Here is a 14,217-nt window from a genome sequence, read left to right on the forward strand (position 1 = left end):
GATATTCAACTTTAGTTCTACGAGATAAATACTATTCAGGGTGATTCAAATAATATTTTTCTTGATTAAAAGGTTAGTAAATTCCTAAAGCAGCAAAAAAATATCACTTTAAACAACTAGTACGTTGTTTCCATGGTTACACTGCAAAGCAACAATTAATCTCAATTTTTCTTATGTTGTCGGTGTTGCAAGGTCCTAAGGATGCATATGTGCCAGTCATGAATTTTATTGTTTTTCCTCACGATAGTAGCATTAACCCAATCATAGCAACAGATTTTGCATGGTGACACTGTGTTACCATGGCAACCATGAAAATTATTTTTAGAATAATATTGCCAATACCTAATTACATGAGGTCAAATATTTTTCATTGTTTTTCTTACGTTGTTGATTGAGTTTGATCATGTAACATCTTTCATTTGTGAATATTGAGCGTTTTTCAGCATTTTTCAGCATCTAAAACGTATTCCAAATGTACCCATGGTTACCACTTACTAAGAGATAAATTCTAAATAGTTTCTTTATAGCATAAGTGGAAACAAGGTGTCATGTTTTGGGGAGAATGGTTTGTTTGTTTTTCTTAGTCTTTATTAATTTTTTCAACTTTTCTGGCTGTTACCATGGCAACCAAGACCCATAGCAACGGAATTTTATTTGATATATGTTTCTGGTGTCAAGTTGTAATAATGGGCAAAGTTTCATCAAAATCGGTGACCATGCGTGGCAAAGAAGTTCAAGTGGTTACAGAGAATCGCTATTAAAGACTTATCCTTTATAGTCCTATGTAAAAATTTGATCGTCCATTGTGACCCCACCCTACCCCTGGGTGTCATAATTTGAATAAACTAGAATCTATCCTACCTGAGGATGCTACAATATAAATATGACTGTCATAGCTTTGTTGTTCTTAGGAACAAGATTTTAAAAGATTTTCTTGTATATTCCTATGAATAACTTTGCTAGTCCATTGTGGCTCCACCCTAACCCCGTGGGTTATGATTTGAACAAATCTGAATCCACACTACCCGAGGATGCTTCCATATAACTATAACCAATCATGGGTTTGCTGTTTTCAAAAAAAAAAAATCCCTATTTATTCCTACGTAAAAAAATAATGTTAGTCCATCGTGGCCCCATCCTACCTCTGGGGGTCAGGATTTGAACAAATCTGAATCTACACTACCTGAGGATCCTTCCATATAAATAAGATCAATGATGTCTTTGATGTTCTTTAGAAGAAAATTTTAATAAAAAAAATTCCTATGTATTCCTATGTAAAACTTTGCTTGTCCAATGTGGCCCCATCCTATCTCGGGGGTCATGATTTGAACAAATCTGAATCTACACTACCTGAGGATGCTTCCATATAAATATGACAAATCATGGCTTTGCTGTTCTTGAGAAGACTTTTAAAATTTTTTTCCTATATATTCCCATGTAAAACTTCGCTCGTTCATTGTGGCCCCAACCTACCACCAGGGGTCATGATTTGAACAAACTTGAATCTACACTACCTTAGGATGATTCAATATAAGTTGGCCTAGTGGTTCATGAGAAGATTTTTTTAAAGATGGCATTAATTTTTCACTAATTTGTATTTATCTTCCCTTGGAAGAGGGCGTGGCCCTTCATTTAAAAAAAAAAATTGAATCCTTGTCACCCAAGAATACTTTGTACCAAGTTTGGTTGAAATTGGCCCAGCTGATCTGGTGAAAAAGAATAAATTGAGAAAAGTTTACAATGAAAACGACGACGGCAGACAACGGACAAATTTCGATCAGGAAAGCTCACTTGAGCCTTGGCTCAGTTGAACAAAAAAAAAAAACAACAAAATAGACGGGGGAAAAAGTGAAAACGCAGAATAAAAACAGGAAAAAAACTCCAAAAGCAAAGTACAAGAAGTATTTCTGTCACGAACAAGAAAATTTAACTCAAAAATAAGCTTTAAAATAATACAAACGCAGTGCAGGATCAGTTAAATGATTCTGCGCTCATTTTTGGAACGCTATTTGTCGTATGTAGTTATTCAACACTTATTATCAATTAAAGTTGTTATATGAAATATCTGGAGATAACGAACAGTATTCAAGCTCAAAAGTCCATTAAACAATACAAAATAGGAGCAGAGCAAACACGGACCTCCAAAACATCAGACGTTGGATCAGGTGCCATGGAGGAGTAAGCATCCCCTGCCGACCGGTCACACCCGCCGTGTGCTCCTTGTCATGATCGGGAAATTACGGATATATCCGTCAGTTAAAATCCAGTGTTTAAATAATGGCCTAACAATTAGTATGAAAAACGTCAGTCAGCATTTGACTAAAAGATAAAGTGTAACATTCATCGACTTTAGGAAAAGTGAATTTGGCATTATGTTAATAGATACATGTTATACGATAAGACGAAAACATCTTTTGGACCTGTAATATACGTCTTTAAGCTTAAAAGAATTTGCGTCTATAATTGAGATTTTCTGTTTAGCTTTTTCTGGAAGAATGCTCATATGAAATCATTTTGATTTAAAATGTTACCGCAATGCAACTAGATAACATCCCACATTTATCACAGATACCTTCATTTTTAAGGGTTAAATTAAAATTAAAATCTAAAATCTGTTGCACTTCTGAAAAAAAAGACTAACATACAGGAAGACTTTTATGCAGGTTTCATTTTTTCTAAAAAAAAAACCACATACAGTTTTAGTTTTAAAAATAATCGAAACACATTATAAAACAGTATACCAGGTACCTTACAAATAACTAAGACTATAAGTATGATTAATGTTGTTATGACCCCTCCAATAACTCCACCAGAGCTTCCTTCTAAGGGTAAAGACAAAGCTGAAATGAAGGAAGCATTAGATAAAAGTAGGAAATGAAATGCTTTTCATGTATCAATTTGTTTTTTCTTGAAGGAAGTAATAGTTATTTATTGGAGATAAAGGGCATTTATAATTATTTCAAATAGTGTCATGTTAAAAAAATGAATTCACTCTTTAGACAATAAAATGAAACTTTCGTTTCTTAACTATTAAAATCTAAAGCAGTTTAAATAACAACTATTTATTTAAGAAAAAAATAATTAATTGAGGTACTCGACACTCTTAATACATACAATCACATCTGACACCTTTCCTTTTTCCCTGACATCCAAGCAAACAGTGCCCGTTGGCTTTGTTGCATGTATTTTTATTACAGTATCTACACTCTTGATTGCAACTTGGTCCAAAAAATCCATTTTCACAAACTGCAATAGAATTATTTACATTTTTGTTGAAAAATCTACACCTTAGAATAATTGATTACTATAAAATACAGCATTATCATTAAAATTCTCACAGAATGAAAGAAAATAGCCCTATCAAAATCACTATAGTTATCTATGGTAAACTAGGTTTCAATAGAATTAACTTTTTATTACAAAAATTCAAATGATTTTTATAATGATTGTTAAATTGATTTTATTTCTCTAAGTCTAGCATGCGATTTTTTTAATAATGAAAAGAAATATAATTTTATATTCAATTATAATTTTAAAAAATCGCATCACTGATATGGAACTTAAGATATAATCAGGCTATAAATGTAAAAATAAAAATTTTAGATTAAAGTTTTACAGTAAGTCAAAGTATTGACTATTTTATACAATTCTGGACTTTTTTTGTTGTTGAATGTTGTTTTATATTTTTCTGACGGATATCAAACCATATTTACCACTAAAAGTCCATAATTGTTTTTTTAATATAGTCCGGATTAAAAGACACTGAAGAAATGAAGTGTCGTTTGTGAAATAGCAACTGCCGCTGCATGCATACTGACCCTCCGGTTAATACGATTTCAGATCCAGTGAATATGTTGTGTTATTGATTGTTTCCATTTGAACAGATTATAGAAGAACTATAAACAAACTACATAATAAATAATAATTTTGAGGTAACAAACGACACCCCAAATAACGATGTACGAAATGGTCGCAACGGTTGAAGCCAGTAGGAAAAAAGTAAGGCAAGCCTGTCATCGGATTACGATCCCTGCATTTCGACGTAAAATGATGTTACAAACTATGACAAGAAAACACAGAGGTTATATAATAACTAATAATAAGGGCATTTTAAAAACTTTTTGCGACAGAGGTTCGTTAATGGAAGTGTTGCTGTCATTCAGCACTTGATGTTTTAATTATTCAGACTCGAACTACATAATTAAACTACTAGTATTATGGACTCTTTCGGAGATGAATATTGTTTGATATTCACCAGAAAAATACCAATATTGACCAAGGCGAAGTAATGACTATAGTTAATTATTGTAAGAAGATTGTTAGGAAACATTGAACATTACAAGATTATACTGAAAGAAAGGGAAGTTTTTTAACTAACCGTCACACTTCGTTCCATTCCAATGACCTTGACATCCATCTGTACATATTCCTGTAATGTTATTGCAGGATGTTCCATTTGCACAACTCCCACAGGCGTTTTCACAGCTGGTTCCATAGAATCCTTCCTTGCACACTGTAGGTGATAGAGATTGAGTTAAAAAAATGAGTTGAAAAATGCAGTTATTAGATTTGCAATTCATGACCATATACTAATATAGATAAATGAATGGAAGCACTAATTAATTATAACATTGGCTAGATTATTCTGCATAAGACACATATTGGATTATTTATACCACTGGTGATATAATCAAATAAAAATGATTTTAGTAATGCTATTGAAGATTGTGTTTATTGATTTAAAACTGTTCTAGTAGATCTTAGTAATCTTTTGAAGTGAAAATATTTTTAAAAAATCAAAATAAACATTTCGATGGGACGAACCCTTTATAATGCGTTAAGATAACATTATAATAATAAAGCATTTCGTACCGTCACATTCTGACCCACTCCAGCGATTCCGACAACCCTCAGGACAGATTCCTGTGATGTTGTTACAGTGAGTTCCACTTTTACAGTTACCACATGCTTGTTCACAATTGTGTCCAAAATAACCATCTTTACAAACTATAGTTGAAAAAAATCCTAAAGCTAAGCATGTAAAACCAACAACGGAAATTCAGAGGATTGTAGTCCTCTGCTTTTGGGGTCTTACTGGTTGGGATGCAATGATTTCTCGTATACATGTATTGTAACTGTCTTAACTGTCCATCATACAAAAAAAGTGTTAGATTCTTTTAAAAGTAATACACATGTATGTTACTGTGCAAACGTTACTGTGCAAACGTTACGGCCAAGATTAAAGTTCTTAATTGAAAGCTGTGTCGAATTTCAAGGTGAAGACCATGAGGTCAAAAACCATGCTACACGCAGAAAGGTCTTGTGACAGGTATTTCACATGTGAAATATGAAGGTCCTAAATTTTCTCAATCAAAAGTTATTTCCAAAGTAATGTTTTGAAGCGTAGGTCAGATTTTAAGGTCAAGGTCGTAACAGTGTTTTCAATAAGAGCCGGCAACCGGCAAAATTAACCGCCTGTACGAGAAATTTTGCCGGCTATGAGATATTTGTCATTGGAATTTTGATGGGGTTGGTACGTGAAATCCGTAGATTTTATCGCGACTATCTACATGATCTAGAGTAACTTCCCTTGAGTGCACTCCTTTTCATGGATGTTTTATTTAGTCCAAATCTATGCTACAACGTGCGATATGCCGAGAGTTAAGTTTAAAGAATATATTTTTAATGAATAATTAGAACTTCATAAAAAAAAAATCACAACTCAACAATCGCGATTATTACTTTAGCTTCAAAGATATGACCAAGTTGACACAAGATTATTAAGAATTTTAAGCTTCATAGGCACAAGCGTCAGGTATCTATGGCCTATAATGTCGAATAGGAAAATGTTTTTAACATTCACTGTCACTTCACAAGCTAGGTCAAGATTAAAATATCAATCACAACAGGAAATATTTATATCTAGACCGATATAAGTTTAAGACCTTACGAATGAAAGTCACATATTCGTGACTGAGAGGTAGGAATTCTAACAGAATTTCCTCGAACTGAAAATGTAAAATGTTTTCTTGATTATTTGTGTTAGATCTCTTGAAATACGGTAACAGTATAACTTTGCCCATTGAAGAAGGTTTTATAAAGTAGAAATTTTATTTTTTATTATTTTGCTCTGTACAAAATAGTGAAGCATCTAAAAGTTTATGATAGTTTAGTCTAAGATTCCAGAATATTTCAATTTTTTGGAACTGTACATGTCTATAATAGATACATAGTTTTCAGAACAAAAACCTCAGTCTGTTAAAAATCCATATAACAAATCAGGGAAAGGAAAAAAACAGTTTTTATATGGCTTTATAAGGTTAAATTATATAATTGATTGGACAGAAATGTGACAAAAGATGGAACTTTTGTTGGCCCCCAGACCCCTCGCCGAGATTGGCTTCCTGCTGTTGCAAATATATTTCCTTCTATTAAAAATCTTATTGAAAACACTGCGTAAAGTAAAACATCCTAGTAGATTCAGAAATCCCACATCACTAGTAACGGACACGTGAAATCTAAATGCTCTGTGCCCCTAATTTCTCACATTAAAAAATATAACCAATGTAAATGTATCAAACTTCAACTAAGGTCACACAGTCAAAAAATTATATGGAAGAGTAACAGACAGACGGACAGACAGATGAAGGACGAATGCGATTTAACATCCCCCACTTTTGCAAAAGCGGGAAGGGAGGAGTACATTTATTTTTCAAAAGATAATAAATATTGATTTTTATAAGAATTCCATTTCTAAAAATGAAGTGCTTGCAAATTTCATGCAGTTTTAATTTTTTTTTTTACCGATAGCAAGTATTCTATACACGTAATATATTTTTCCTCCGTGAGTTTATTGCTGTTTCATTTACATGTACATGTATGAGGCCCATGAGCCACAACTCTCACTTGAATCACCGTTGTACTGTATAGTTCTTCGGAGGAAGACTTTTCAAGATTGTTCCAATATGTTTGTTCCGCCACAGCTTCCATACCTGACTTTCCCCATGTGCTAACGGGGTACATGTGCTTCCGGCGAAGCAATATGTGTTCATGTTTTTGTTTCGGGAAGCTGACCACAGTGTAAGTTATGACATTTATTTAGTGACTGTGAAGCAGTTGAGATTTGCCTCATTTCGTTTCTTATTTGTGTATCAATTTGATATCAAACGGAATTGATTTAGATTGTTTACTACTGTTGATCACGTGACTTACTCATTGTGCTATCTAGTCTCTTAAATTGATATAGTTCAGTATTATTATGTATCACTCTTTATGTACATGTAAAGTTTATATTATCAGTATTACTTGAATATGTGTTTGGCTCAGATTATTGTGTTTAAATTCAGGAATTACTAAACTAGGGGCTTGATAAAAATTTTTATGTATGGAAACCAGTTTGTGCCATAAATTGGGATTGTATTCTTTTTACAAGTCATCTTGTGCTCTTTGTTTGTTAATTGATTCTTATACCAAATTTTCTTTTGTTCCAGCTTTTTACCAATCATTTACCAATAAAGTCAGTCAACACTTTAGAGGTCTAGTGGTTTATTCTGGCTGCGGGTTCCGTACCGTGGGGCAGCACAGTAAAAAGACTTAACCAGCGGACTTGCAAAAATGACTACATTCAGGAACCTTACAGAAAAAGGGGCAGAACACTACAAAAAACAACTTGATGATAGAGCTCCACGCTTAACTGGTGCATGGACAAAGGTTGACTCCATTATTAAATCTATTGATTCAAGCAAAAAAGACGCAGAGACATTGACCGAATTGCAGGATAGACTAAAATTCTACAGTGATAAACATGCTGTTCAGACACAAGAGCTTTTGGATTTTCTCAGAAGAACCAATACAGAAGAAAGCTTCCATCAAATGAAAGGTTTCGAGTTCCTACAATCTGGATATCGTCTATTAATTGAAAATGCGAAGTCTAGAATTCAAAGTTTAATTGCTGAGGCACAAGAAGAGGATAGAAACTTACACAAATATGAGAGACAATCTGATCATTCTTTCAATGATATTCCTTCTCTATCCTCACAAAACACTTCAATACTGGCCAGAAAAAGAGCAAAAGCTGAAGCTGCTAAGGTGAGCTTGGAATTCGCTATTCAAGAAGCTGAGCTGAGAAAAGATCAAGCACGCTTAATAGAAAAACACTTATTGGAGGAGGCTACAGCGAAGGCTGCTGCTGCTCGTAAGAAGGCTGAAATTGATGCTGAACTCGAACTCCTGACTCTCAAGCGAAAGGCTGCAGAAACTAAGACAGAAGCTGATTTTCTAGAATCTGAGCACTCTCGTTCATCATCAAAACACTCATCCATTCATTCGCTACCAAAGGATGACCCTATGTTGAGGACAGAGAAATACATTGACCAACTCTCAAAAGACACAGAAGATAAGATTCGTGAATCAGAAATCTCAAAATTGGAAGTCCAGCATGTTAATGCAGTTTGTACGAATCCAAACACTAAAGATCCACCAGACAGACATTGCTATATGCTGAACCCTGAAGCTCCTCCTTATGTTCCTAACCCTTATACCCCTGCATCCGACTTCACAAAATTTCTGCTGAAAAAGGACCTGTTACTTACACGCCTGGTTAACTTTAATGACAGGCCTGAATCCTTTGCTTCTTGGAAAAGCAGCTTTCAGACTGTCATGAGAGAACTTGGGGTTAATCCTAATGAAGAAATAGACCTTTTAGTCAAATGGCTAGGTCCTGATTCACAGAAACATGCCCTGACGCTCAAAATGGCAAACATCTCCAACCCAGAAAGAGGATTGCATCGTATCTGGAACCGTTTGGAGGAACGCTTTGGTGCTGCGGAAATGGTGGAGTCAGCATTAAAAGAGAAACTTAACTCTTTTCCAAGAATAACAAAAAACTACAAAATGTTATACGACTTAGCAGATGTACTTACCGAGATTGAATCTGTTATGGAGGATCCGAAATATCGCAGTGTCTTAGCTTATTATGATTCATCATCTGGTGTTTCACCCATTGTGGGCAAACTCCCACTCAATCTTCAAGAAAAATGGACAAGTACTGCTATCAAATACATTGAAAAGAATGGTGTTCTATACCCACCTTTTACATTTTTCGCAGAATTTGTTCGGAAGTTAAGTAGCACAAAGAACAATCCAAGTTTCAAATATGACCCAGTGACTTCTGGAATGTGTCAGAAAGAGAACAAATTCACAAGAGACAGTGGCAGGGTACCAAGGGTAACCATACTGAAAACTGAGATGAGTCCAGCATCGAAAGGGCTAAATAAGGAAACAAAATCTGGATTGAAGAAGGCTGATGAAAGTAGTCGTTGTCAACTTCACAATGCCAACCATCCTCTTAACAAATGCCGTTCCTTCAGGAACAAAAGTTTAGAAGAGCGTAGAAAGTTTTTAAAGGAGAAGGGGATATGCTTCCGATGTTGTTCTTCAACAACACACATAAGGCGCAACTGCAAGGAGACAGTTTCGTGTGAGGAGTGTTCCAGCGGTAGTCACCCAACGGCACTTCATCCAGACGAGAAGCAAGCTAGCAGTTCTAGTGGAAATCCATATTCCTTGACACATTATGGCGGGGAGAAAACCACTGAAGCTCCAGCTTTGAATGTTAACTCTGCATGCACCCAGATCTGTAAGGATATGTTTCAAGGAAAATCATGTGCGAAAACTGTATTGGTACGAGTCTTCAGGAAAGACCATCCAGAAATAGATTTAAAAACCTATGCGATAATTGACGATCAAAGCAATCGCTCACTCGCTAGTCCCGAGTTCTTTGACTATTTTGGTGTCCATGACGGAGTCACAGAGTACACATTAGCATCATGCATGGGAATTGTCAATACATCTGGAAGAAAGGCCTTTGGATTCATAGTGGAATCACTAGATGGAAGTAAACAGCTCGCTCTGCCGACTGTGATAGAATGCGAACACATCCCTAACGATCGGGAGGAAATACCTACATCAGATGTAGCGGCTAGCTATCCTCACCTGGCTGATATTGCAAGACACTTCACTCCACTGGATGAAGATGCGCAAATTCTTCTACTGATAGGACGAGATCTCCTGGAAGCACACTATGTGCTAGACCAAAGAATAGGACCAGAAAACAGCCCATTGGCCCAAAGGCTCCCTTTGGGATGGACTATGATTGGAGAAACTTGTCTTGGGGGAGCACATGAGCCCAAGACCATTCAAGTAAACAAAACCTATATTCTCTCAAATGGACGAGCATCTTTACTCAAACCATGCCAAAATGAGTTTAATTTGAAGGAGAGATCTTCAGATAACTTTGGCCAGTCAGTGTTTGATAGGACAGATGCAGATGAGAAGCCAGGACTATCGTCGGAGGATAGGAAATTTCTTGAAATTATGGACCAAAACTTCACACGAGATGTAGATGGTTTTTGGACAGCCCCCTTGCCATTTAGACAGGATAGAGAAAGGCTTCCAAACAACATAACACAGGCCCTTAAGCGGGCCAAAAGTCTTCACATCAGCATGGAGAGAGACCCCATAAAGAAAAGACACATGTTTGAGTTTATGAGTAACATCTTAGACAAACATGCGGAATTGGCACCCCCTGTTTCGGACGGAAAAGAATATTGGTACCTCCCAGTCTTTGGGGTCTATCACCCAAGAAAGCCAGATAAGATTAGGGGAGTGTTCGACTCTTCAGCAAAGCATTGTGGAATATCGCTCAACGATGTTCTTATGTCTGGTCCAGACCTCACAAACAGTTTGTTGGGCGTTCTCATGAGATTTAGGCAAGACACAGTTGCTGTCATGACTGATGTGGAGCAAATGTTTTACTGCTTTAGAGTACAGGAGGAACACAGAGACTATCTCCGCTTTCTTTGGTACCGTAATAATAATCCTGAGGAGGACTTGGCAGAATACAAAATGAAAGTCCATGTATTCGGCAACAGCCCTTCTCCGGCAGTAGCCACCTATGGTCTTAGAAAAGTTGCAGAGATCAGTTCCAAAGCCTTCGGAGAAGATGTGAAATTGTTTGTAGAACGAGACTTCTACGTTGATGATGGCTTAACATCTCTTTGTGAAGAGGTATCTGCTGTCGATCTGATCAAAAGGACACAACAAGCACTTCTGAATGAAGGCAATCTGCGCCTTCATAAGATAGTGTCCAACTCTAGAGCTGTAATGAACTCATTTGAATCGAGAGACCTCGCAAAGGGTCTAGAGGATGTCGATATTGGTGCAGAAGAGCTTCCCGTCCAGCGAAGCCTTGGAATATGTTGGAACCTCAACAGTGATTCTTTTTTGTTCCTGGTTTCAGCAGATGAGAAACCATTCACACGCAGAGGAGTACTCAGTACGATTAACAGCATTTTCGACCCACTTGGATTTCTAACGCCAGTGGTTATCGAGGGGAAAATGTTACTAAGGACATTGGTTCAAGAGTCGATTGATTGGGATGAGCCCCTTCCGGATCATCATAAGGATCGATGGCAGAAATGGAAAAACTCGCTTGCTGCTTTAGAACAAGTCAGAATCCCACGAACTTACACCAGTACATCTATCAGAGACTGTCCCGAAAAATCCATCCATGTCTATTCAGATGCCTCAGAAAAGGCAATAGCTGCCGTAGCTTATATAAAAACAGGTAGTACAGATGGAAGAGAAGAAATTGGATTCTTGCTTGGAAAGGCCAAATTAGCCCCTTCGCATGGTCACACAATTCCGAGGTTGGAGTTGTGTGCGGCAGTTCTGGCAACGGAGATTGTTCAGTGTATCAGGGATCATCTTGACATTCCTCTGCATAGTTTCCATATGTATACAGATATAAGGTCACACTGGGATATATACATAACCAAGTTAGAAGGTTTTACACCTACGTGAGCAATAGAGTGGCCCGCATTCACCAAGTAACCTCACCAAAGCAATGGACTTATGTACCTACGGATAGTAACCCAGCTGACCTAGCAACAAGATCTATTGCAGCATCTGAACTTTCAACAAGCACATGGCTACTTGGACCATCTCATCTTCGAGAGAACATCAGAACCCAATTTGAACCCTTTGACCTACAAAACCCAGACTCAGACAAAGAAATCAGACCATTAGCAGTTGTGTCATGTAGAAAGACAGAGATACTAGAATCCAAAACCAAGCTTTTGGGTTCACACCGTTTTAGACAGTTTTCTCAATGGACAAGACTTGTCGAGATTATGTGTAAACTGAAGCACATCGCCCAAAGTTTCACTGCTGCGAGGAAGTGTAAAGGATGGCATCTTTGTGCTGAGACTCAAACTCTCGATTCATACAAAGAAGCTGAAAGCATGATAATCAGATGTGTACAACAGGAGTCTTTTTCCACAGAGCTTCAATGTCTTGAAAGACATGAACCTCTTCCGAGGAATACTCAGCTGCGGAACTTGGATCCTTTCATTGGTGCCGATGGTCTCCTTAGAGTTGGGGGTCGTCTTAACCTAAGCAACATTCAGCAAAGTGAAAAAAATCCAGTTATCATTCCAAGTCGAAATTACATTGCAACTTTGTTGGTCAGATTCTATCATGAAAAGTGCAAACATCAAGGGAGGCATATCACTGCAGGGGCAGTCCGCATGGCAGGATTCTGGATCTTGGGTGGGAAAAGATTGGTCTCAACCATCATCTACCACTGTGTGACATGCCGTAAACTACGAAGACAAGTAGAACACCAAAAGATGGCCGACCTTCCCTCAGACCGTTTGGAGCCTGCACCTCCTTTCACGAATGTTGGCTTGGATGTGTTCGGACCATGGTCCGTTGTTACACGACGCACGAAAGGCGGAGCAGCTAACTCCAAGAGATGGGCGGTTCTATTCACATGCCTTTCTACTCGTGGAGTACACATAGAAGTCATCGAAGAGCTTAGTTCATCATCCTTTATAAATGCATTTAAGCGTTTTATGGCTATCAGGGGACCCGTTAAGATTGTGAGATCTGACCGTGGTACGAATTTCGTTGGTGCTACAGACGATCTCTGCATAGACACAGTTAAGGTAGAGGATCATCCTGTCATGGACTTCCTGTATGACAGTGGAGTAGTTTGGATATTCAACCCTCCTCACGCTTCCCACATGGGTGGTGTGTGGGAGAGGCTGATAGGGGTTACGCGCAGAATTCTGGATGCCATGCTTCTTGGAACGCCTGGAAAAGCATTGACGCATGAAGTCCTTACTACCTTCTTAGCTGAGGTATCTGCGATTATTAACTCTCGCCCGCTTGTTGGTGTGTCATCTGATCCAGAAGATCCTTATCATCTAAGTCCATCTTTGCTTCTCACACAAAAGCCAGACGTCCTTGTTCCAGCCGGGCTTTCGTTTGACGAAAAAGACTCGTATAAGGTTCAATGGAAAAAAGTGCAGTACCTGGCAGATGTCTTTTGGTCCAAGTGGAAGAAACAATACCTCCAGACACTTCAGGAGCGGCGAAAATGGCAGACAAACAACAAAGATCTGCGTGTTGGTGATGTCGTCCTTCTGAAGGATGAGTTACAGAACAGAATTTACTGGCCCATGGGTCTTGTGACGAGAACCTTTCCTGGATCGGATGGAAGAGTACGAAAGATAGAAGTCCGCACCATACGTGATGGGAAACCCACAGAATATGTTCGACCGGTGAACCAAGTTGTTCTCTTGATATCTGAAACCTAGTTGATATCTGCGATATCAGGCGGGGAGTGTTCCGCCACAGCTTCCATACCTGACTTTCCCCATGTGCTAACGGGGTACATGTGCTTCCGGCGAAGCAATATGTGTTCATGTTTTTGTTTCGGAAAGCTGACCACAGTGTAAGTTATGACATTTATTTAGTGACTGTGAAGCAGTTGAGATTTGCCTTATTTCGTTTCTTATTTGTGTATCAATTTGATATCAAACGGAATTGATTTAGATTGTTTACTACTGTTGATCACGTGACTTATTCATTGTGCTATCTAGTCTCTTAAATTCATATAGTTCAGTATTATTATGTATCACTCTTTATGTACATGTAAAGTTTATATTATCAGTATTACTTGAATATGTGTTTGGCTCAGATTATTGTGTTTAAATTCAGGAATTACTAAACTAGGGGCTTGATAAAAATTTTTATGTATGGAAACCAGTTTGTGCCATAAATTGGGATTGTATTCTTTTTACAAGTCATCTTGTGCTCTTTGTTTGTTAATTGATTCTTATACCAAATTTTCTTTTGTTCCAGCTTTTTACC

General features: G+C 37.4%; 1 protein-coding gene across 1 annotated transcript; it reads left to right on the top strand.

Moving 5' to 3' along the window:
- The first annotated feature begins 7,872 nt into the window (after positions 1-7,872).
- Positions 7,873-13,661, top strand: LOC133179742 (uncharacterized). The gene is made up of 2 exons (XM_061314437.1): positions 7,873-11,708; positions 11,804-13,661. The coding sequence occupies exons 1-2, from the start codon at positions 7,873-7,875 to the stop codon at positions 13,659-13,661; spliced, it is 5,694 nt and encodes a 1,897-aa protein (XP_061170421.1).
- The last annotated feature ends 556 nt before the right edge of the window (positions 13,662-14,217 follow it).

The sequence above is a fragment of the Saccostrea echinata genome, unplaced genomic scaffold (genome assembly GCF_033153115.1).
Source record: "Saccostrea echinata isolate AGI-Se365-2 ecotype Australia unplaced genomic scaffold, CSIRO_AGI_Sech_v1 ptg000005l, whole genome shotgun sequence".
NCBI classification, from domain to species: Eukaryota; Metazoa; Mollusca; class Bivalvia; order Ostreida; family Ostreidae; genus Saccostrea; species Saccostrea echinata.

Coding starts and splice junctions, on each gene's coding strand:
- LOC133179742 (XM_061314437.1), top strand. CDS start 7,873: ATGAAAGGTTTCGAGTTCCTACAATCTGGATATCGTCTATTAATTGAA. Junction 11,709..11,803: donor CATGGTCACACAATTCCGAG/GTTGGAGTTGTG, acceptor ATATGTATACAG/ATATAAGGTCACACTGGGAT.